This window comes from Harpegnathos saltator, unplaced genomic scaffold (assembly GCF_003227715.2).
Source record: "Harpegnathos saltator strain DR-91 unplaced genomic scaffold, Hsal_v8.6 scaffold374, whole genome shotgun sequence".
Classification (NCBI taxonomy): Eukaryota; Metazoa; Arthropoda; class Insecta; order Hymenoptera; family Formicidae; genus Harpegnathos; species Harpegnathos saltator.
The window spans coordinates 55,232-80,199 of NW_020230177.1; the positions used below are offsets into that span (position 1 = coordinate 55,232).

The 24,968-nt window shown below is 47.6% G+C and overlaps 1 protein-coding gene across 1 annotated transcript in view; it reads right to left on the reverse strand.

Moving 5' to 3' along the window:
- Positions 1 to 11,306: 11,306 nt before the first annotated feature.
- The window catches only part of LOC105189180 (homeobox protein aristaless), a 154,010-nt gene continuing 140,348 nt past the window's right edge, over positions 11,307 to 24,968 (reverse strand). Inside the window, exons 3-4 of the mRNA XM_011151130.3 lie at positions 24,514 to 24,559; positions 11,307 to 15,059 (exon numbers count right to left, since the gene is read on the reverse strand). Coding sequence (XP_011149432.2) covers positions 14,439 to 15,059; positions 24,514 to 24,559 — 667 coding nt within the window. The 3' untranslated portion in view covers positions 11,307 to 14,438. The remainder of the gene's footprint in view (positions 15,060 to 24,513; positions 24,560 to 24,968) is intronic.

A 24,968-nucleotide genomic window follows, 5' to 3' on the forward strand; every position in this document is an offset into this window, starting at 1 on the left:
GTGAAGGAGGGAGAGGGGAAGGGGGAAAGCGAGGTGCGCCGATGTGAGAGTTTCACGGTGCGTCGCGCATTATCACGTAAGGTAAGGTAACGCGACACCGCAATTCCAGTCGGCGGCGTTGACGGGCAAACGCGCAAATTACCAAGCGCGATTGCGGCTAACTTGGGGTTTACGTTAATAATAACGGCAACGCTACGCGGCGAATTGCAAACAAGGACGCGGTACGGGAACCTCGGTGGGAGGTGCAATCTTTCCCACCGAGGGCGTAAACCGCAGGTGTGAACGACACCGCGGGCGGGGATGCTTCCCTCTACCTGCGCGAATTGCGTAAAACTCCGCGCCGGACGGCGGTGTGTTTGCACTCCCTGTCCTCGCGATTCGCATTTTATCATTCGAGGAGACGACAAGGACGTTGTATCGTTACACTTTGCATCGGCGCTTGATTCATGCTGATCAACATCCGTTCCGATTAGCGTGTTTTTCCTCTCGTGCGTAAGAAATTAATTCCGTCGATCGATGTATCGATGTTTTATGGATACACGATAATTCTCTCATTCCTCTCATATATCGGGAAAAGAAGAAAAAGAAAAAAATTAATTGACCGAGGCTAATGTTAGCGAGCAGGTGGTGATTCACATCTCTCGCAGATTCGCGTTTACAATTTATCGTCCGATTGTGTCTTATTGCGAATTTACATAAAATTATAAAATCTCATTAATTATTCATGCGTCTGGAAATCCAATTTAGCTCAAAACCGCCGCATAAATTTCGTCCATGAAAATAACGCGCAACGCTCACTAATATCGCGATGACAAACATTCCGAGTGCAAAGGGTTAAGTATCCTTCCGCGCAAGGATCAGTTTTAATGCCCGCTAGAGCAGAGAGTTGCAAAGGAGGCCGAATTTAAGGGCGAACACGCCATTCTTCTCGAATCACAGAGAGGTCATGGGGCGATTGTGGGCGTTCGTTATTTGCCGAAAAATGAGAAAGAAAGAGATAGAGAGAGAGAGAGAGAGAGAGAGAGAGAGAGAGAGAGAGAGAGAGAGAGAGAGAGAGAGAGAGAGAGAGAGAGAGACAGAGAGAGAGACAGAGACAGAGACAAAGAGAACTAAAAACTTCCACGTTCATGTGTGAGCTTTATCGTACACATATGTATATCCAGTGGGGTTACGCACCCACCAACACGGCCGAATGCAAATGGCGCGAGACGCCTCGGCAGAATTATATCATTACCTCTCCGGGGTCCGAGCACGGCCGCACGGCCTTTTTTTAAATAAGGAAATAAATTAAGACGTAATGGGCTTAATAAGGCTCCGGCCGGATGGCATTCCGCGACCGTGCCAGTAACTAATGGCGGCGTTTGCGCGTTTTATGCCATGTCCGGGGAGCAACGGGGCTCGAACGGGGCCCGTGCGCGAGGTCCCAAAAGTCCCGAGGCTGGGGCCTCCCTTACCTCGATTAATGTCTCGCCACGGTCGCGCGCGAGCGAGCGAACGGCGCAAATCGAATCGAGCCTCTTTCCGAGGCGAATTAATGCAGTCGTATACCAATCAGTCCCGGAGAACGTACCGATCGCGGCCGAATGGAATTTTTATCTCGCCCGAATATTATAATCGGACGCGTGTAAAGTACCGGTAATTATTCGTCGATTCAAAAAGGGCCGGTCGCGGACAGGTTTGCCGGCGTACTGCAAGCCGAAATTTCGGTCCCACATCAAGGAAATTCAACCAAACTTGAAGGATCAATGGAGAATCACGAGATAAAACGATATATTCAAATTATTATCCGACTTTTAAGAGACGCGAGAAGAAAGGAATTGACAAAGATTGCAGTCATTTTGGAATTTAGTACGATATCAATATAACTCTTTAAACAGAAAAAAAGGTGTTGACAGATTTAAGACTGGAGCCACGGCTCGAGAAACATTATTAAACATATAAATTAACGAAAAGATTTGCGTTGGATTCTAAGGCCGATATTCATAACATTGAGTTATTTATGATTTTGGATTAAAGACATAATTAATTGTAGATCCATATTCATGGATCGCTAATAGGCTGTTTAGGTCGTATTCTACAGTATACGAGTTTCTCGAAATGACATATTTCGTAAAGATAAGGCCGACTGCCTCCAAGATTTGAACCGCTGGAATATTTTGAAAGTGTGATTGTGCGGTCACTCGGTCGTTCATGGTGTAAGGCGGCGACGACTGTGCGGTGAAGACGCGACCTTTTTTGTCCATTGTTATCGTCGCGATAACCTTCGCGCGTGAATACCAAAACACATCACTTTCTGTGAGCGAATGTTACGGAGCGTTATTACGACACGAGTCGGTGAGCGGCGAGTATATCGTGATGCGGGCACGTGTATCGATGAGTTACTTATAATTCTCATCGGATGGACGAAATATTTTACTGGCTCATGAAATATTTAGTCAGTATCGCGTTAATTAAGACAAGCTTAGCCGTGTGAGTGCAGTGATCTTCAGTGTCAGTGTCATCGCCACGACGGGACGGTTAGGAGCACAATGCTGGATTGCGAAGCCAGGACAGAGGATACGATACATCATACATTTCCAGGTGTGTGAAATCATTTATAATAGAGGAGGTTGATGATTTTAATAGTCGAGTCGAAATTTCAGCCGGCATTCACAGTTTGTCAAAATTGGATCAATTACAGCTTGACAATTGCGGCTTTGTAAGTCTCTAATTATCTGCCTTTACTTATTTTATACAACAAGAAATATTGAGTCAAGTAGTTGAAAATTCAGCAGCCCACTTGTGATCAGTTAATTTGTCGATAAAGAATCGTGAGTAATTTACAACTGTGAATATCGGCTTTGAAATCTGATGTTACAGTGCTGATTTTTACATCTAATAATGCTACTTGAACGAGTTCTGTCTGTTCTTTGTTATTGTACGAATCAAAATTTAAAGATCTCTATCTGTGAATAGCATTATTGGACATATAACTGTTATATTTGCCTTTCTTTACAGTTTCTTCCTCATGAACTCTTTCAAAAGCTTCAAATTTGGACGCCAAAAATGAGATTATGAAAACAAAAACTTGTGTTTCTTTATTCATTTATATCCCCGACCTTTATTAAATTGCTCAATATTCATTTACCTTACGTACTTTATTTGCAATGAAGTTGTACGATATATTGCTCATTGAAATTAGTATAAAAGTTAAATGCAAATAATATATCCAGATAATCGAATATTGAACAATTCTGAAATAAATCTTCAAAAATCAACATGCAGAAAACAATAATAATTATTTATAGCAACAAAGTAGAACAGTAATTTGTATATTATATCTCGAGATTCTTCATTAATCCTTCAAGTTCGACGGAATTTGCGAGATCAATGTAGAACCAAAATTTCGACTCGACATGTCTCTGTGCTTTGTCACATGAAATTGTTTGCAATCAACAAAAGCGTTATCGTAGATTATGCAGTTGTCAATATATAAAAAATATGTCATTATTCTATCGCATTTTATTACAGAAAGAACTTATATAATTTTTCTATACGAAAATACAAAACTCAATTTATATTATGTCTCGTTATAAAAAAAAAAAAATTAAACATTTTCTCACATCTTGCGTAAATGTAATTCTCGAGTAAACTGCATAAACTACGTTGCTGCAAGTAGCCTTAAAATAGTTGAAAGTATAAAAAACTGATCGGCTAAACAACCGAATTTAACTCACCGCAAACAGCTTGTACAATTTTCGTACAAAACTCGTGATCCTACGCGTCGAAACTATTCTGATATCAGGATTCGTTTCAATCGATCCTATAAACCAACATTTATACATTACAATCACTCGATACAAATATATCATTAGAGATTGTTGCATTAATCAGGCACGGAATTATTGATACGAACATATATAATATTAGAGAGACGCGTCAAAGACAAATGAAACCGCAAAGTGAGGGTTATAAATGGGGGTTCGCGGGCTAGCAGTTTCCTCGTAAAGTATAACGATAAACACGACAGCGAATGCGAGAGAATCCTTAAACGTAATTATAGGTTAACTTTCGTTAACCCGGACTTTCCGCAAATTATCTCACACACTCCGGCATTTTGTGTACACGGAAGTATCACGAAAAAGTGTCGTAAAAATATAATCACGGAAGTGTATTAAATTTCTCAGCCTTCGTACATACAAATCATGCCGCAAAGTTGAGGGTTAAGTTACGCGCGATTTACGACGTGCCGATGATAGGCTTTAAAGAGAGCGATGAACGTTCGGCGAAAAGTGATACGACGGTAACGATGATCCAATAAGATAGCGCTTTCCTTTTGCTTACCCTCCACACGTGCATACGTGCTCGTTCCTGGCTCGATACGCGACGAACATGACGAAAACGATGCCAGGCGCGCGAAACGAAGTCTCGTTGGCATTACGTAGTTCTTCGAATTTATTCGTGTGGTATTCATAGGCTTGAGAGAGGAGCGTTCTCTAACAGCACTAAAAAGCATCACTCTACCTTTATCATTCGTTACAACAAAAAGATAAAATGCGTCAACAGCGCAGATAACTCGCTCCCCGAACGCAATCCTAGTCGGGTCTTGTATTTACGATCCTCTTATGTTCACCTTCTGATGCTTCACAAGCAACGAAATGATCCGAAGATGAACTTGGAAGATCTCAAGCATAAGATTTGACTATGAATACCGACCAAAGTGTACCGCAGTGTAGTCATCGAAACGCATCATTATCGCATGCGCCGCTAGATTTCGCTGCGTTCCACAGTTTCGCCGATTCCTTCGTTTCCTTCGTTTCGTGTCCGAAATCCTTCTTGCTATTTACGACGTGTCGATACGTAGTGTTGTAAGTCAGATAATCGTATACGGTCGTAGATGAAATTCGCGACGTGTGACTCGAGAAAATAACGAAATTGGAGGCCGAAAGATTTGTTAAAAGCAACGACGCGGTCTTTGCATCGTCGCGACACCGTGATTTTCTTTCTTTCTCTCTCTCTCTCTCTCTCCCTGCTAGTTATCGCATCTTCGTTGCTCTGTGGTTACATTCCGCCATTCCTAAATTTTGAAATGCTCGAATAATTTACGACATGGCGGAACGTAACGAGACGGCTCGGTCGAAGATTGAATTCGGGATTCCGTGATTTACGAAAATACAGTGCGCGCCGCGGCGGATACGAATTCTCGTTAAACGGTAATACGCACCCGTCTCGTAAATCACCCGCGTCGTACCGTCGATATCTTCCTCCTTAAATTATTGCGTTACATATCGTCGCGCCGGTAGTCGCGTTGTCGTCATCGTCGACGACACGGTCGCTTTGTAACGGTCGCTTAGCGTATTCTCGCAGCGTATTCGGCCGGCGCGAAAAAGGGCCGTTTAGTCCGATGATCGATGCGCGGGCTTATCGAACATCTTGTCATCGTTGTCGGGCCGCGGTAAACGATGTGTTCGGTAGTGCTAAGGCGACGGGCGAGTCTCACCGTGGAGGGACGGGGCGAGGAGCAAGACGAACAGAAGGAGATCGTGAGATAGCGGGCGGATCAGGTGAGATTGTTGCACGCGCAGGTGGACAAATTATCCCCGTGATACGCGGTTCTCGCTCCCCTCGTTTCTCTCTCTCTCTCTCTCTCTCTTTCTCTCTCTCTCTCTTCCTTCTCCTTCACTCTCTCTCTTTCTCTCTCTCTCTCTCTCTCTCTTTCTCTCTCTCTCTCTCTCTCTTATTTTTTACTCGCTCGCTCGCTTCTTCTCTGCTCGTGCTCAAGGTCTTGGACCGAGCGACGATGCCGATGAGCGCGTTTATATAATGGTGTGGTGGTTTACTTCGGTGAAAGAGGAGAAACGATCCTCGAGAGTCGAGAGACAGAGAGAGAGAGAGAGAGAGAGAGAGAGGGAAGGAGAGAGAGAGAGAGAAAGATAGAAAGGTGGAGGGAAAGGGATAAAAAGGAGAGAGACAGAGGGAGAGTGAGAGAGAAAGAGAGGCAAAGACGAAAAGAGGCAGCGCGAGCAACGTTGCATCAAGTGCAAATGAAAGGCACGCCGTGATGCAAGCCGTGATGAGGAAGGCGAAGGTAAGGACGAGGGCGGGCGGGCGGGCGGATGGACGAAGGACGACGGAGAGGAAGGAAGATGGAAGCGCGGCGTTTGCCAGATACGGCCTCCGCGGATCCGTTGAGGGAAGGTGGATACTCGGTGGATATACCCGGGGATACGGGAGGCCACGCGGCGGTGTAAATGCAATCAAGAGGGCCTCAATTAGACCGTCACGCCGTACATCCCTCATCTCAAAGTCTTCGGCTTCTCTCCTCTCCACCTCTCCCCTTCGTCGCTTCCATCCTTGCCGTCGATCTCGTCTTCCACCGCGCCGCACCATTCCCGTCCTCGTCTTGCCTCGGATTCTGACGCGGGGGGAGGGAGGCGAGCGCACATTGGGTCTTATTACGAGATAAGCGGCCGGATTTCGGCAGAGGCGCGCGTATGTATGCGAATTAGTCGAAAAATTGTCGGTTTCTGGGCCGTGCAATTTTGGTGGGTTTCATCTTGCAAATATACGCGCGGCTTCGATAACGCGATCATCCACGTGAAATAATCAGACTCCGTATTTCTTCTAATTAAAGACTAACGAGTGATTATGTAGTTGAAACCTGACGAAGTATCCTCTGTCGGCCAAACTTTACAAGTAAATTTGATATCTGACTAGTCGAATAAAATCTAAATGGAAAATCGGGGAAGAAGGTTGCTACTCCGAATTTTATGATACTTGGATTTATCGTTGTTATCAAAATGATCGGGTACTTCTTTCAATTTGGCACGATCGGTTCGACGTAACTTAATCGAACGACTACCAAATGCGTTTTTTTGGCATGATTCCATCAGCATTTCCAACAAAATGGCAGCGGATATTTCTGAGAATTTATTTCTGACGAAAAAGAACTGTGTTCTTAGTTTGCAAGCAAACCATGCGGAATCCGTTGTTCGCCACATGAGATTTGACACCATATTACGTATAATATAATGTAATCTCGCATTATTACATACTGCAACGTTATATTGGGCCCGTTCCTGCTCATTATCTCATTGTTGCCGATTAAATTTCCGCGTGGTGAAACAGCCCCCGAAATTAATCCCGCTCGTAAACGAGAAGCGCGATCCGCCGTCGCCGTGCTGGCACGATATTATCGTAGTAACTTGAGCGATCAGGTGCGATCGAGAATTTGTTTCGATCACCGGCGAATAAGCACCCTGTTACAATGTAGCGGTCGTCCGGTCGCACCTCCGCGCATTTTTGGCAGGCCGTCGCGCCTCATTCCAATCTGTAAATATCTCACGCCTGTAAATAGTGGTCGCCTGCGAGAAACGCGGCATAAAATACGTCATTGTAACACCTTAATCGCTCGGGGATTGAGGTATCGCTTAAAATTCTGCAATATACATACCTCGCGCGCGGTATTCCGCGAAACAATCTCGACGACGAGCGGTCGCACGATATACACAGCTCTTGTCCCACGTAACCCGTACTTACTTTCATGTCGTATTACACGAGTGCATGCACATACGAGTGTACGTGTGCTTAGACGACTCGTGAATATTCTTGTGGAATGATTACTTATATCTTGGAATAAGGACGAATGCCCATTCTCGTACCTCGTCATCTGCGGATCCTTTGAGCAATTCGAAGCTAATTTTTCCACACGCTCGACCGAACATCATCTTATATATCTCATACAGTTTCTTAATTCCATCTCGATCTTCTTAATTCCAATTCTACAAACAGCAGAGATCGGAATGGAAAATTTCAACCGACGAGAGTAAATTATTCTCTCTTTCTCTCTCTCTCTCTCTCTCTTTCTTTCTACATACTTATTATTATTAATATTACATTCTCTTATCCCAATTTCAACATTTCGCTTACGGGCACTTAACCGCCGGCCGCATCCTCGCCTCGGTTTAACAAATTTTGTAACGAGTTATTAAAACTTGTCGGCCCATCCTGAGAGAGGCGGCATGGCAGGATACGTGAAATCGAATGCATCGGCGAACGAAGGAAGCCGGTGCCGGGAAGTTAAAGCGAGGGTTCCGAGAGATCGGGGCGACCGGTTAATCTGCATCCATCGCGATGATAGGCGAGCACCGAGCGGCTCGGGGGTAATCGGGGCGAGGGGGCTCTCCACGTTAACCGAGTTAGTTACGAGGAACCCCGTAATTAGGGATTGTTAACCGGATAAAGCCTTGCGCGTGCTGCGCGCGAGGATGCGAGAGAGAGAGAGAGAGAGAGGAGAAAGACGGAGAGAGAAATAGAAAAAATAACGAGAAGCATTTAGATGAAGCGCCGCTGTCGAGCGTTCGATTTCGCGGATTTATCGGCACGGAAAGATCGAACGTCGTCGATTCGTCGCGAATAATTGTGCGAACACCTTTTCTGTTCCCGCTCTCTGAGGAGAATCCATCTTAAATTCCAATTACAGTTACACTAACATGCGTTCAAAATCGAATGAAAGCGCAAGAGATGCGTCAAATTTTTTTCATTACTTATCATTTTCAAGTACTACTCCGGTACTCCGGTATTCGGTGTCCCGCTGTAAACGATATCCTTGATTCAAATCGGTCTCTCTCTCTCTCTCTCTCTCTCTCTCTATTTATCTATCTATTTACTTAACTTTTGTAACGCATTCTCGGGTATACTTCATACTTCGAGAAAAATGTCACACGCGGAAAGAACATGTAGTGAAAAGCGCGACGTAGGCAAACGCGAGTTCGTTGCCTCGTCTCAGCGCGAGGTTATCATCGAAAATGCGAGCGGGCCGATAAGCGGTCACGGTAAACGAAAGGGATAATCGACGCAAATTGCGGCTCGGAATAGATCGGTAATACGCCGACGAACGCGAGACGCTGGCACGATCGGTCGGTAGAGGCGTTCCAACATCACCTCCTCTTTCTCCTCCTCCTCCTCCTCCTCCTCCTGCTCCTGCTCCTGCGTGATCGATCCTCGATCACTCGGGCCGCGTCGTCGATCCCGCCGCGCCGCGTCGATCGGGAATGCAGACCACGCAAGCTAACCCGATCCCGAATTCATCGTGTCGGTCTGGCCATTAGCAAATTACTACGGTGTAAACAGTATCGACGGTGCCCGCGGCGTCGAATCCGCGTATATACACGCGCGCGTCGCGAGAGGATGCGGTAGCAGGCTGCGGAGAGCGGGGAGGGGGTGGGGGGTGGGAAGGGGAAAGAGATACAGCCAGTTAGTTAGTAACCGGTGATTACGACGACGTTTTACACCGGCTCTATCCACCTAATAACCGTTCACATTGAAATGAATTTAGCGATCGACAGCTACCACCGTTGTTCGCGCGGGACCGCCACAGCTCCGCGACGGCTCTCGGCTCGGCTCGGGGATGACATATTCGCGGGATAATCGTGGAATAGCGCGACCGCTTTTTTCTATCGTACTTGTGAGAAAGTTGAAAGTTGAAGTTGGAGAGGTGTAGAAAAGATACGATACAACGGGGAGATAATATTCTCTCTTGAGTAACGCGCCATTCGACGAATGAGCCGAGAGTAAAGAAGAATGAGAAACGCTAAAGAGATTGGACGAAATTTTCTCGAGTGGAGTCGTATCGCGGTTGGATGCAAATTATCCCAGTGAGAAATAGCGTTTTCTTCGATGCCATCGTCTTTGAGAAGGAAAGTACCTCGCGAGACACGTAATGACCGAAGGGGGAACCTTTCGTTCCGTTACACAGCGCCGAGTGCAGCGCCGTTACAATTATTGTGATGTACGAGCGATGTAGATACAGTCGAAATATGTAATTTAGCGTGTGCAGTTTGATACTCATTTAAGATTATCGCCAAGTACGTAATAACGTTCCGCGTGTGCACATGGCGACGCGCTCGCAATCTAGCCCCGATATATCGCGATAAAAGCGGCCGCGTAATTCTCAGTATCAACGTCCGATTTCTACTACCATTTCTCAATCGACGGCCGCTGTAATATCATGATTCCCCGCTGAATTTACGATCGCGACCAATGAAGTTGTGGTGCTCGCCGCACTCTAGTAGTTTCGGGAAACTGGAACGCGCACGAGATCGATCGAGCGTCATCGCGTCGTATCGCCGAGAGACGCATCTCGCGACGTATCATTAAAATGCATTTAGTTCCAATCCAGTTCACCGGCGGCATTACCCCGTCCGTCTGTGTTCGCGAGTTTCCGTTCCGGTGCCCCTGTGTTATCAAGCGCGTTCAAAGGAGGAAAGAGGAAAGAGAAGACAGCGGTGGAATAGCGTGTCGATTTTAATGAGTTCCTCGACGCGAGGACCCAAATCGATTTTCCCCCGAAGAAAATCCCCCATCCCGCTCCTCCCCCATTAAATCGCAAATTAAAATTCCGCGAAAGTGTAGAGCCTACTTAAAAATCTCAGCCGACATTTTTATCATCTACGGGCCGGAGGGGCGGGAGAGGGGTCGTCCAAGACGCCGAAATATATTCTCCGTGTTGGACGATCCGGAATGTTTTAAATCCGCCGCAGCATGTCAGAGCCGATCGGCGAGCCGATTTGTCGGCGAACGTTCGATTTATCGGCCGATCGTTAGCGCGGCCCTTTTTCTCCAGAGTGTATGCTCGTGCGCTCATACGCGCCGGGATACGTTACTAATTAGCTGACGCCCGTTAATGGCCCGGGACTCCATTAAACTGTAAAATATTTAAATAACTCGTCGGCCGGGCGTGTCCGGCCGCGAATTACTCGCCGTAAGTCAGTCCCAAGGGACTCCTCGAGCGCGGCCCTCCGACAGAGAAAGAGCACTTAATGTATGTGCGAGTTAATGGGGTATTTTTCGGAAAGCTCTGACGAGCCCGTAAATTAATATCGCTATCCGGCGCGCATCTCTCCTCGCGGCGAGATACAACGCCACTGCAACAAGGATTGAAACCGTGTAATTTCAATGCTCGTTCAAATTTCGGACGAGCGAAAGCTATCTCCGTTATTCCGTGATAATGGAAACGTCTCAATTCTACTGCAAACGCGATTGATTCTCAGCGGAAATATTCTAACGCTGTTCCGTTTAAATCGCGCTTTACCACATTCTCTGATAACACGAATGGAATCGCGAATGGTATCACAGATTACCGTCGGGACTTTGCTTCTTCTTTCGAACTGGCTTAGAAGTGCTGTAAAATTTCGATCGAGAAAAAGTTGCTACTGAATTCGTCGCAAAATTTGCCACTGGAAATTGAAACAGACAAGATTAAACTCGTTAAAATCGTACCGGTTTTAATTATGTCGGTAGGACAGGGTCGTTCAATAAATTACGCATTCTCTCTTAATCGTAATCATTTATTTATCGCAAAGAAGAGATAAAGAGGTAATAATAAGAGTAAGTACAATGCACATGGGGTGGTTCGGTTTGAGAAATATTCGGCTCGATAACACGCTGCCTCTTCAATCTCGATCTCAATCGCATATCGCTTTGATTATCCTGCGAGATGGAAAAGCACGGTTCAATTTATCGTTCCTACATTCTCCGCGCACATTATACGCTCGATGCGTTGTCTCGGGCCTGGCTATTGTTACGTTTCTAGTCATTCGGATTGCAAAGTCGGCGCCGCGCCAAAGATTTCACATGGGCGAGTTGCCGACGATGAGATCGAAAGTGAAAACGCGATCGGGAGAAGTAGCCGTATCGTCGATATGGCTACACGGATACGTGTCGTCGTTCATTACGAAGAAACGGAAACAGGTGATTGCAAGGTCTCTTACAGGCCTTAAGGCCGTTAAAAATGACGCGCTGGTCGTCACGGATATTTACAAGGCGGATACTTATACGCTAAGTATGCTTACACAGTTGTAAACTTATAGCGATAGTGTAGAATATATATCTCAATTGTAAATAAAGTATATAGATTTTTATATATAAATAGTATATCTTTCTCTCTCTTCGTTATCTAAAAGAGTGTATAACATATGGTGTGTAAAAGTAAATAAAACTACGCGCGTTCTTTCGCTGCGCGCGATCGCCGATCAACGACCAACGATGTGCGAGGTCTCGTCGATCGCGACGAGAATACCGACGACCATTCTTTTCGGGCTTTGTCGAATTAGCTTTGCTATTTTCTACACGAGAGTTCAGCGAATAGTTCTTGCGAAACTTCGATCATTCCCGTCGCGACGTCGAAGTTCTCGTGGACGGACACTTTTCGATGATCACTTTGGAATCGCGAGTAGGCTACTGCCGCCCGTGATCTTTTAACAAGAAAGCGACGGCTCACGCGATTAATCGCAGCAGGTTCAAAGAGAATCGTCCGATTATTCGTGCGAACTTCCGTCGTCTGTTTTCTCATTCTCATTGTTACTTTCCGCGAATTTATTTTGTCAAGCGATCAACACCCGTCTCTCGCTGCCAATCACGCGTCGTGTTTGATATGTACTCTCTCGTCGGCCGAATAACGATACCGTTTGCATGGGATTCACCATGATGCAATTCGGTAGACGCGTTAAAGTTAAAATCTGTTTCATGCATATCATAACGATCCACGGTCATTAGTCTAGTGACTCAATTGTCCTGCGACAAATTTCTTCGGATAGGAAGCTTACGCAGCCTCGAGAGGAAAACTTTCGTTCACAAAAGCGTCACGCGGACGCCATCGACGCGCCTAACAAATTCATCGTGCAACATGCGAGAGAAGAGTTTTAGTGGCAGCCGATGTGGCTACCGATTATGCGAGTTAATTAGAAAACCTACCTCTCGACGCGTGTGAAACAGATTCAGACGATGTACGAGCGCGTGTGCGAGCTTCTCGATTTGCGCAGTTGTATCGGTTCCCTCGTGTACCGAATACTGCAAACTGCGCACAGTACATGAGTAACGGAGACTTCACTCTCTCTTCCCTTCCGTTCGCGATACGCGCGCGTTCCCCGTTACCTCGTGACGCTCATTTCGCGTTCTGCACGCGCGATGTCGTGGATCCCGAACGACACGAGTCCCGATTAAGTTTTACCGCGACCGACTCTATTCTCTTTAGCTGATTAGGTGTGTAAGTTCTTTGACTAAAATTGAATTGAAAATGATAATAAAGGAGCGACAATTGCTCGATCTGGGCCAGCAGATTGGTACCACCCGTGCGGGTTTCTTCGTTCTTCGTGCGGGTTTCGTGTGAAACAAATTTCGCTTCATCTCTTCAGGGAGAGTAACAACCTGAATTTGTATGCGAGCTGCCTAACGCAATGCATACATCGTGCAGTCGTATTAGATTCGCAATTGATTTTTGTTATTTTTATTTTTGTTGAATTATTTTTTGCCCGTCGGAGATGAGAATTCAGTGTACTTGAGATGTTTAAGCAAACGAGACAATCAATCGGGAGCTTTTGATCGACGCGAGGGATTTTGAGGTTGATCTCGGTCAGATCTTTTGTCACGCGAGGAACGTCGCACAAATTGCGGTACTCGAGAGATCCGTTCAACCGTCCTTCTTGTCCGTCACCTCGTCAAGTTTTTTTGCCTGAACGTACCCACTCTTAACAAATTCTCGCGTTAAAGCTGTGACATAAGAATACCTGGACCGAGCACATCAAATTTTTTTCTTTTTTACTCTTAATTTACTTAATTTTTTTTTCCGAATGCTCCGTTGCAGCTGTAATGTCGGATGCCTCTGTATCGTCGCTTCAGCTTCTGTCATAATTGATTAAGCTCATAATTGTGGGTTTCACAATTATGATTGCACGGTGCCTAATTTCATCGGGAAAAAACGTTTTTCGCAAATGAGCGTATCAGTTTGCTTCGACGCATTTTCCGTTCCCGCCTTTCTTCAAGTAATCAAGAAAGCGTGCGACTAGAAAATCCTCATAACCTTATTTTGCATATTAAGGCTGTTGTGCTGATTTGTGGAAAAATGTCGTAATCTTATAATAATACTATCATATTCGTCACGAATATAACAGTTGCAAAACAGGCTGACACATAAAGCCAAATATACACGAAGAAGTCGCAGTAGGAACATCCGAGACGTTATATATATATATATATATGTATATATAACTTTCCCCTTACCTAATTAGAATTATCTTCCCCTCGTGAAATGCTCGGTGCAGATACTCTCACGTCGTCGGCTATGACCAACGTGACACACGTTACATTACATGACCCGTAAACATCGTCAATAGGTCAAAGGCCACTAGCACTCGCTAGCACGCGTATGTTCGGCGGGATATTCGGAAGTTCCGTCCAAATCGAGCGTCGCCGCGTCGGACAGACTCGGAGCGGCTAAAAAGCACCCATTCACGGCGTGTACATCCTCTCGCTTCGGCATCCTTCCCAGCGGCACATACTTCCCAGAGAGCACTTCGCGTTCCGTCGATCCACGAACGTCCGAGCCGACGTTCGGCACAGACTCGCCCTCGCCGTCGTTCTTGCGCGCGCGTGCGGCTACGTCGCGATACACACGCAGCATCTCAACTGATGAGATCGCCGTTCTTACGCATCATCTCCTGATGCAGCTCGTACTCACGAGCCTTGAGTCTGAGGGAGGCGATGCTGTTGGTCCTCCTGTCGATGTCCGGCAGCCCCACGCTGCCCGTGGGCGAGCTTTGCGGAGAGGTGGCCGTTGGCGGCGGCGGCGGCGGCGGCGGCGGCGGCGGGGCTGGTGGTGCCACAGGTGGATGCGGCAGGGCGATCGCAGGCGCCGGCGGTGGCAACGGCGGCGGCGAGCCGCGCACCAGCTTCGGCCTCTGCGCTGCCGATATGTTCGCCAGCAAGCTCTGGAAGGAGGCGGCGGACGTATACGGCAGCGGCATGCCGGGCGGCAGCAGCGGCGGCGGTGCGCGATGATAGGGATGCGCGGCGTAACTACCGGGGAGGACCGGGCCGTGACCCAGCGGCGGATAGCGAAAGGCGTCGAAGGGCTTCCTGAGAGCGAAGGTACCCAGGTGGGCGAAAGGGTTCGGCAAGGTCGGCGTCATGACCGGCGACGTTTGTGGCGCACCTGAGCTCAGGTACGGGTGGTTGTAGGGGTGCGCCTGAGGCCCGACCTTCTCTTGCTTGCGCCACTTTGCTCGTCTGTTCTGAAACCAGACCTGGAACACACGATGAACGGACGGGCTTGATTAGGCATCGTCATGTCGTTCGTGGAAGGCAACGCGGGCCGATAAGCGAGCGGCCGAGCTCGCGCTGAGTGGGACGAGGAGAGGGACGAAGGTCTGGAAGGATTCTTTTCGCCGGCCTTCGGAATCCTTGGCGTTGCGCAATCGCGACGGCCGGTCAGTCTCTCGAGTGGCACTTTGCCATTGATGACTGACCGGAAGAAGAAACGGTTTCGAGATGCGGGTATTTGTTTTTTTGTATTTTGTCAGTGTATTCGCGGTATCTCTCCCTCTCCCCTCCCCCCTCTCCGTCCCCTCTGTGAATGTTTTTCTTTTCAATGAATTTATCGATGATTTTATCGTTCGGATATAACATACGGTTGTGTTATCGACAGTCATTAAAGTCTCTCTCATTTGAACAAGAGAGAGAACGGTTGTGTTTGCAATTATCGAGGTGCAGACAAACAGCGCAAGTAAAAGTTGACAGTATCGTCCCGTGAGTTTGAAAAAAAAGTCGTTCCTTCGACTGCGGATCGGAAGGTGGATTGATGCTTTCTTCCTTGGAAGTTGTTGACGATCCGCGAGAGTTCGAATTCCGGTTACAGTGACGCATTCTCCCCTTTTTCAGGAAGGCAGAGAACAGCGTATCATTACCGTCGATGCTCCAAGGAAGCCGAACACCGCTGCGAGGCAGAGATCTCTGCTCTCGTCCGCGATCTCTCCACCTCTCCGCGCCTACCTTGCCCTCAGCTTCCTCTTTTGTCCTCGTCTGTCTCTCTACCTGAATTTTACGTTTCTCCTCGAAAATTAACAAAATATCGGTTGTCGTAAAACCGTTAGGTTAGGTTAGCGATCCTTTGGCCCACTTTTCGTTTCTGGCAACTTGAAATACCTGGAATCGATATCGCCGGTCATAAGAATCAGCTCGCGATGCATAATATTTTTTCTAAATTAAAAAGGGCTATGCAAGACGCTCGGCTAATAACATTTTATCAAAATCGTATATTAACGTAACGAATATCTTCCATTTTCATAATTACGTTGATAGCACATACATTGATATATCGCTCAATCGTAATATTCATTGATTCATTGATTCATGAACAAATCGTTGCTCAAAATGATAAGTTATGAGTCGTGAATGAAAATAAGTAGAAAATTGTGACGTAAAAGGTCAGCTTTAGTTTCCGCCGTTGATTGTGCGAAAGCGCGACAAGAGCAAATAAATGCTACGCTATTTAGGAAACGACTGAACAGTTGAGAACTTTAATTTGGTTGTTTGCAATCCATACAATATAAAAGTACCGCTGTCTCATTCTCATCCGCTCGAATGTATTCGCAAAATCACGCCGTCGAGAAGCGGAAACCCCCCCCCCCCCGCCCACGAGACCGACGAGAGATCGACTTCTGATACTCTCGTTTAAATAGAAATTGGATAACGATCGCGAGCGAAACGTCGTTCGTGATGTGCGTCCACCAGGTTCCAGCGCATTCCATTCCATTGCGAGGTTTCCCCGAAGAGACCCCGAGAGCTCTAATCAGTTCAGCGGAAGTCCGCTCTTCTTCGCTTCTCTCTCTCTCTCTCTCTCTCTCTCCCCTCTCTTCTTTTCTCTTTTTCCATCGTTTCTTCATACTACCTCCACCGTCCCATCTCCGGTTGTTGGGTCGATTTTATGCCGTGCGCGACCCGACCGAACGCAAATAACGTATCGTCGATTTCGTTTTAATATCAGGTCGCGCCGAGGAGAGGGAGCGAGAGAGAAAGAGAGAGGCAGTGAGCAAGGTTTTCTGGCTTCTTGTCACTCGTCTCGTGACAGGTTGCAATGATGAACGAGCGTAGGACAACAACTATTCCAACTTATCCAATCTCTCCGCGCGAGCACACCTGCCGCAATTCCGGCGGCCATCGGAATTTTTGTATCATTTTGTGTTTCTTCTTCGCGACGGCAGAAAGGCCATAGCGCGCGAATTCCGAGCGCGCGGCTCGTTATGTCGATTGTTCGAGTAGAACTTGTCGAGGGAGAGAGAGAAGCAGCAATCTATTCTGAAAGTTATCTGGGATCTTTTATCGTTTCCGGTGAGGGAGATGTTTCACGTTACCGCTTGAGCAACGCGACTCTCGATACTCCCAGCGAGAATCTACGTCGGGTAATCGTGCGAACGGTCGCTCGCCACCGTTTGCTCGGCGAAGTTTTCTCGTCGAGACACTCGCCGAATGTCCCTCTTAGCAATTTATACGTTGAACTGCAGCGGCTTATATTAGCATTTCGTCTTTCTTCAAAGCTATTCGGCATCTCATAACGAGATCACTTTGGCGTGATCTCGTTATCCTTGTTAGCAGGGCTTGCGCCCTGCGCAAGAGGTTTCTCCGATTTGTGCTCGTGTTTCTTTTATTAACGCAATAACATATCATGTTTGAGATATTTACCAACCCGTCATTCAGCCGTTAACGTTACTAACGTTATTCAATTTTCGCCGTCTGTCAAATAATTGTCTGATTCTGCGTCCGCGAGATGACTCGCGTCTCTCCTTCTCTCTTCCTCGAGGCGATGAAATCGTCGACGACTGTCGGCGAACTTTCACCAACCTTTCCTTGGCGTTTCCGCGGATTATATCCGTCTTTCGATCCTGCTCGCAATAATACACAGCGTCATTCAGTTCCGACTCTCCGTCTCTCTACGTGACACGCCGCCAAGTCGATTCTTCTGACGCGCGGCGCGTCACGTAGAAGGAACGTGGACGCTGGTACCAACGAAGATGACGTCCCTCCTTCTCATTCTCCCGGTCGTGTTCATGAGACCTCGGTAATAGACGGGTCTTTGCACGGCTCGCTTGTTTTTCCCATGTACCCGAGGAGAGTATCGCCTCGTTTTCCCGGTCGTCGCGCGGGATTCCCGCGCCGAATAGGACGCGGACTCCGCTCGCGTTCCACATTGCCACGGCTCGCGTCACTCTCGGTCGTATATCGCGGGTCGCGGGTTTGGTTTGGGAATCAAAAGTACCGCCGGGAGATGTAGACACTCCCAATACGGTTCGTCACGGTGCGGCCTCGTCATCGCGCCGACGAGGATAGACATATGCCCGATGACTCTGCGATTCGATGATCACCTCGATCATCGGCTCCACCGGCCGAGAGCGGCGGCTCCACGCTATTTTATCCCTGGTAGCTCGCTGTCGAGAAAATGATTTCGCTGCGTTTGAAGAGGCGGCGCTATGGAATATAGCGTCGATCGGTATTATTAGCCGCGACTTTCGGCCGAAGGCCGTTTTCACGAGGCTCGTTTCCATCTTCGCAGATTTATCTCGCGCGGATTTTTCGTCTCGACCGGAAATCCAATGATATATTGTACACTTACACTTATTAGATTATAGAGACGTCTTCGGCGGGACCGATAGTATGCAACAGTTGCGCGAAGAAATACTGCCGCTTAAATCATTCGTCGTTAAACTTCTCGCTGATTATTCCCCTCTCCCCGACGCACGAGCGGACCGTGCTTAAAAATCGCCGCGCTAATTGTTACGTTTAATTACACGTCGTATACAATTGATAAATCGACGAGCTGGACATTAACGTTCCCGACACATTATCGCTTAAATTAATTATTCTTCCGCTGCCGCAGCGGAACGAAGCGCGAGATTTACAGTTGCGCAATAATCGATTACAACCCTCGTAATACTTGTATTTCGATTTTCGTCGCTCGCTCGCGCGCGCGCGCGCGCGCACGCACGCGGAGGAGGCATCCGAGCCGAACGTGTGCCGCTCGCCCGCTGTACGGAATCTCGCCTAGACGTACGGGAGATTAGAGGGGCCTCTCTCGCTGCATCGTTAGGATAGGGTGAGGAAGGGGGCCCCGGGTGCCAGGACCCCCCACAGCGAGCAGGATTGCCCCCAGCAGGGCGCTAAACATCTCCGACTCTCGGCGTTTTAAAACAAAACGCAACCACGTCGCCGCCGGAACCTAGTCGTTTCGTGCTTAATCGTGCCGCATTAATTACACGAACGCCAGGTATGTTCGTTTCTTCGGCTCCTCCGCTTTGCCTTTTCTCCCCCCCTTTCTCTCTCTCTCTCTCTCTCTCTTCTCTCTCTCTCTCTCTCTCTCTCTCTCTCTCTCTCTCTCTCTCTCTCTCTCTCTCTCTCTCTATCCGCAGCCAATGAAGATTCTCTCGCGCGTTCTCGTACGGTTGTGTACTGCCTCGAACGTCGAACGAGTAGCTTCTTCGAGCACCTTCAGATTTACCGACTATAATCGAAGTCTCGGTATAAGAAAGGTTGCAAGCACTGAAGGTAATAGTTTCGCAGAGGAGCCGCGATATTTGGACAAGTAACATTTTATTTTAGTAGAAAGTAAACTCGTTCTCTCTCCTCCCTCTCTCTCTCTCTCTCTCTCTCTCTCTCTCTCTCTCTCTCTCTCTCTCTCTCTCTCTCTCCCCGACATTCTTTCTTTTCGTACTTCGTACTTCGTATTTCGTACTTCGGCATCTTTCTACCTGCGACGTGCGAATGTCGTCAACAGGCAAATATTCTGCGTGCAGATGAATTAACGTGATACACGAAGTAAAGTCGCAAATGTGAACGAATGATCCTCGAGCTGCCGGCGAAAGAAAGCAAAGGAAACCCATGAGAACTCGCGGATGAAAACGTCCCACATACACGTCGAAGCGGCGGTAGGTGCGGGTGAGTGGCGGGGCTCAGGGGACAACGTTTATTTCCCTCGTTCGTCGGCCGTCGAATTTGCAACGGCCGCGAAATCGATTCAGAGAAACGCGACTGTCTCGCGTGTACGTCTCTCCCGCGAGAGACAGATGTCGAGCGCGAAAGGTGATATTTTTATCCACAATATTCCAGTTTCTCTTTGCGCAAGAGATTCCACGAAGCTCGGGCGGAGGAGGTACGGCCGGCTTGTCGATTATCTCGTCACACACTCGGGCGGATCGTAAAAGTAATTAATCGTTGACGCTGCAACAACCGATAATCACTTTGCCTAATAGCAATCTGTTATTTATACGAACGGGCGACGGCTCTCGGCCGGCGAACGTGCCTGCGCGAGACGGAACGTTCATTATTCATATTGAGTGCCGCGAGAAAAAGAAGTTCATGTGTGCGCTCGATTAATAGTCAAATCGAGAGAGCCGGGAGAATTTGTTTGGTCGAGAATTAGCGTTTCTCTTTTTTCTCAGGGATCGACGCGTCGCGAAGTATTTCCATACGCAAACGAGCGTCCCTCTCTCCCCTCCCCCCCTCTCTTTCCCCTTCGTTTTATTTTCAGTCGAACGTGAAGTGTAAGGTTTTTCAGACCCGCGAGAAGAGAAGAAGCAACACTCTCGATATATTCGGCGATCGCGTGCATTCTCCACTTCGGACATTGGCACTGCGTTTATGCAGTCAATTCGATTGTCGTAAAACAGCTCCGCTTGCTCGCCGGCTCTCACAAGTCTACTTTTTTCTTCTTTTCTCTAAATCGTTTCTATTTTTGGCGAGACCGCAAGCGCGGATTAGATTAGCCGCGGTAATCCGCGGCTATCCGGCGGACGTAGCTCTTAATCTAATTTATCATTTGCTTTCTTTACTATGCACGCGCGCGAAATCACGAGTGCTGAATTTTGACGTTGCGCGTGTGTGAACACGCGACGATTTTAAATTTCACACTTCAACATTATCCGTCATATTGATACTCGCTCCGCGTTATCGTGCGTTTAGCGGCAAACGCGCGTTATAAATATGAGCCAGCCGCTTTACCGCGCAAAGAAGAAGGCACTTTATCCTCAAAAGATACCGCGCGTCTCATGAATAATTAATGGTCGCCGATGATAGGTCATGTATCCTAATTTCTGCGCGTCGATGGGCACGGGCGAAATTTTACCGTCGAAAAAATCGCACCTCATTCCGCGATGGCGTATTTGTCATGCATATTAATGACGGCTGATGGACAAATGGCGCCCAAATCGCCCGACAAGCTAATTTTCGCGCGTTAAGACGAGCGAGCGGAAGTTTGTGGCCGATCACTTAAGTCGCTCCTTACATCGTTCGTAAACGGCCTCGTAATGATTGCCGGTAAATTACTGCCAATAAACTTATCGCGTCCCGCAACGAGAGAGTCCGCTAAGAAAATGAAAACAGGAAAACTCGATTGCAGAGCGCGAAACGCGATACTCGACGTTGCAACGAGAGTCGCAGGTAGAGGCGATAGAAAACCTTCTGGTGAATCCAGAGCGCGGAGTTGATCCCGATGCGGGCATACCTAATAGATACTTGAAATCGCGAGGCCGCGAGGGAACCTCGCGATCCTGCCGAATTCAGCCCAGAAAACTCTCAATTTCGAGCCTCGTAGTAAAGTTAGCCGATCGTTAAAGGGTTAAAGGCACCGCGCGCGATTGAATAACCGCGCCCAATTCCTCGAAACGATTCCGTAAACCAACACATGTAATCTCGCTTCGTTACGAGCGTAGAGGCAATTGACACCTATCGAAGAAGGGACACGCCGCAGCTTCTCGAAGATGGTCGCTCGTCCGCTCGCTCGCTCGCCGTCGCGACGAGCAAGAAGAGAGAGAGAGAGAGAGAGAGAGAGAGAGAGAGAGAACGCGTAAGATCTCTCTTACACAGGTTCAGGAATTCCTGAAAATTATTAACGCCACCGCGAAGAGTTCAGTACGTCATTCTTCACAGCGAGAGACGGAGCAGTGGTTCTCATCGCGTGCGCGTCGGTCGGTCGGTAAATCGCCAATTTGCCGCGGACGGTGACGTATTTGCAAGTATAATGAAAAGTGCCAGGTTAACGTTAAAGCGTGTACGTCTCCTCGCGGTGGTGCGAGGAGAAGATCGGGCACGCAGGGACGAGCGTGCGTGTGCGTGTCCGAGAGCAAGGAATTGAGAGGGTCGGAGGATGCCGAGCGAGAGGTGGAACACGCGCGGGGGAAAGAAAAAGAGAATAAGTAAGTACCGGGAATAAATTAAACTAATTGAGCAAATTAGCCAGCTGTTCACGCAACTATGGCACTCGGACACGCTCACCATGGCCGGGCAAGGAGGCCCAGCGTCGTCACGCAGAAAATGTGTGTGACGCCCGCATCCCTTCGCAAGCGAACGAGCGAGCGAGCGAGCGAGAACAAAAAATAATCCGCGTATACGCGGAACTTGAGGAAGCTAGACGCGCGTGCTTCTGGCCCTACGCGAAAAGCAAATGGCTATGGAGACGGACGTTACTGATAACCGAATCAGCACTCTCTCTCTTTTTATCATCACCATATATCTCACCGTGTTGAGCACGTCGTGTGAATTTTTAAATCTCTCTCTCTCTCTCTCTCTCTCTCTCTCGTTAAATCAGAGAATTGCTCACGAAGAATGATAATATTTCAGTTAAAATTGTAGAGTCAAACAGGCCGTGCACGTGTCGTTTTCATAGAAATACTTGAGCTGTCATTGATTATAATGAGATATCATTATGTAGTACACATGTATTATAAAATCTATCAACGTTTCCGCAGCTGTAATTGTAATTATTCAATAATCATGCGATATTAAATCACAGCTATAGCTATTTACGCGACGAGTCTTAATGATGTTTCGCACGGCATTTCCTGCTCCATTTTCTTTTTTACCTCTTCGTTTTTCTGTCTCTTTTTGCGATTCTATGCACACGTGTAGCCGCGAATAGCAAACGAGGCGGGGAAGAGGCTTCACCTTGGTCATCGGACAGCAATAATATAATCGAGCGCGATAAAAACAGATGGGAATTGAGCATTAATCCAACTTTGATTGATATTAAAATATTCAAATGAATTCGTGTCGCGTGATTACCGTCTCTCAATGTAAGAGCGAGCACTACGTTATAGTTTAACGATGGATGGTACACGCGCGCCTCTAGCGTTGATTGATCGAGGAAACTTCTAATGCTTGATTTACGATACTATTCAATCACGATATTATTGCGAAGTGAGAATACAACCTTTCACGTTTATTATCGGTCGCCGCAATATTATGTTGTTATGTTGTTGTTTATTTCGCGTAACGCATCAGCCCGCTGCCGCGAGTTCTCGTCTCTCACAAGTCGAACAAACAATTAATGCTAATCGCGAATGGTCGCGCGCGCAACTGGACGTCATAGTTGATATTTGCCAACGGCAGTAATTAACGCTTGGCAACAGTCGTATTTTCATCGCAAACGGCTGCTCACTTATATCTGTAATGTTTCAGTGACAACGAGAATTAATTTCTAACAGGCCTATTTCTGGCCTGTTAGAATGGCCTTCTCGTTTTTTCCTCCCAAGTTAATAATGAACGTGCATTTGGAAAAAACATGTGCTAATAATTAAAAGAACGCTCGATCGGCCATTGTCATGCTGCACGAAGAGTACCGCATTTTGCTACGTTTCTTCGCATATACAGATACGCTAATTACCGCTCGGGAATTTGTGGCTGCGTAGAGAGAGCAAGCGAGCGAGAAAAAGACAGAGAGAGAGAGAGAGAGAGAGAAAGAGAGAGAGAGAGAGAGAGAAAGAGAGAGAGAGGGAACTTAAGTAATTCCTAAGTAATTCTTCGCAAACTCGTGCGCGCGAGCGCGAGCGAGCGCTCACGAGCTTCGAAAACTATTATCTAAACGAAATGTCAGAGGATGCAGGATAATTGTCGTTACGCAAGAGACGCGCGTTATTTTCACCTTCGCGCCAAAGAAGAACGGTTAACCACGTTATTATCGCCCATTATTACCTCATTTTTCTAGCCGGCCGAGTTTGACGCGCGCAGCCGCTTATTATCAAAGTGATTTCCAAGTTACGCCACGACGTGCCAATATACGCAATTAGAGGTAACTTGTAATCAATTTTATTAACGTTCGACATGCTCACATTATTTTTTAATTCGGACGGCGGCGTTTCTCTCCCTCCGCCCCTCGCCCTCTATCTTTTTTATCCGTTCAAGAGGCACTGTGCCGCACAGTTTTACACCCGGCCCCGGCAATTTTCAAGTTTGAGCAAACTCGCGAGTCCCATTAGCGTTCCGTTTCCTTGTCGGCTTTAATTACGCTCAATCACCCAATCGTATTCGCCTCATTGGGCCTCCATATGCCATATGCGTTTGGACGGAGGGAACAACCGAGGGACCAAGCTAGAAACAATCGGCAGCGCGCGAGCAAGATACATCGGGGGATCCGTCGGCAACGACGGGAAAATTCCATCGTGCCCGTTTAAGGGCCGCATCGGCGATCGGCAGCCGTTCGCAGAGTGAGCTTAGCGATGCCATTTGGCTGCGTTCAGCAGAACAAAGTGATCAGTGAGCGCTTGGTGTGATTATCGTCCGTGATTGGAGCATTCTTTTAGATTCTTCATAGACCCAGAAGTATTTACCAATCAGGAGCGAGAATCACTAAGTGTTCACTAATCATTTTGTTCTTCTGAACGCAGCCATTATCCGCCGCTCAGTTTGCGCGAGATCGCGGCACGAGTCTCCACTGACCTGTATCCGTGCCTCCGTCAGGCCGATCTTCATGGCGAGCTCCTCCCTAAAAACAAAAAGGAAGGCGGTCGTTAGCGCGAGAAAAGGGAGGCAAGGCCGCGCGTAGCCGCGGGCCTATTTGCGCATGCGAGTTATCCGATTCTGCTATTGCGATAAGGCCCGATTAACGGAGTCATGTAACGTAATCGCGTGAGCGCGTCGGAGAGTCCCAGGTGAAGCACTCAAGCGCTACTGCGCGCGGAAACATCGCATCGACGCCAAATGGCAACGGCGGGATTAGCAAGCGCGTCACTTTTTAATGTCGCTTAATTTGTCGATTTTTATCCTCCTTCAAGTCGTCGATTCGATCGTTAGCAAATTATCGTGCTGTCTCCCGTTTAATCGATAGCCTCGATCGTTTCACTTTCACGCTGCACTCGCGCCTCGCAATTCTCCGCGTTCGCTTCGTTTGATTG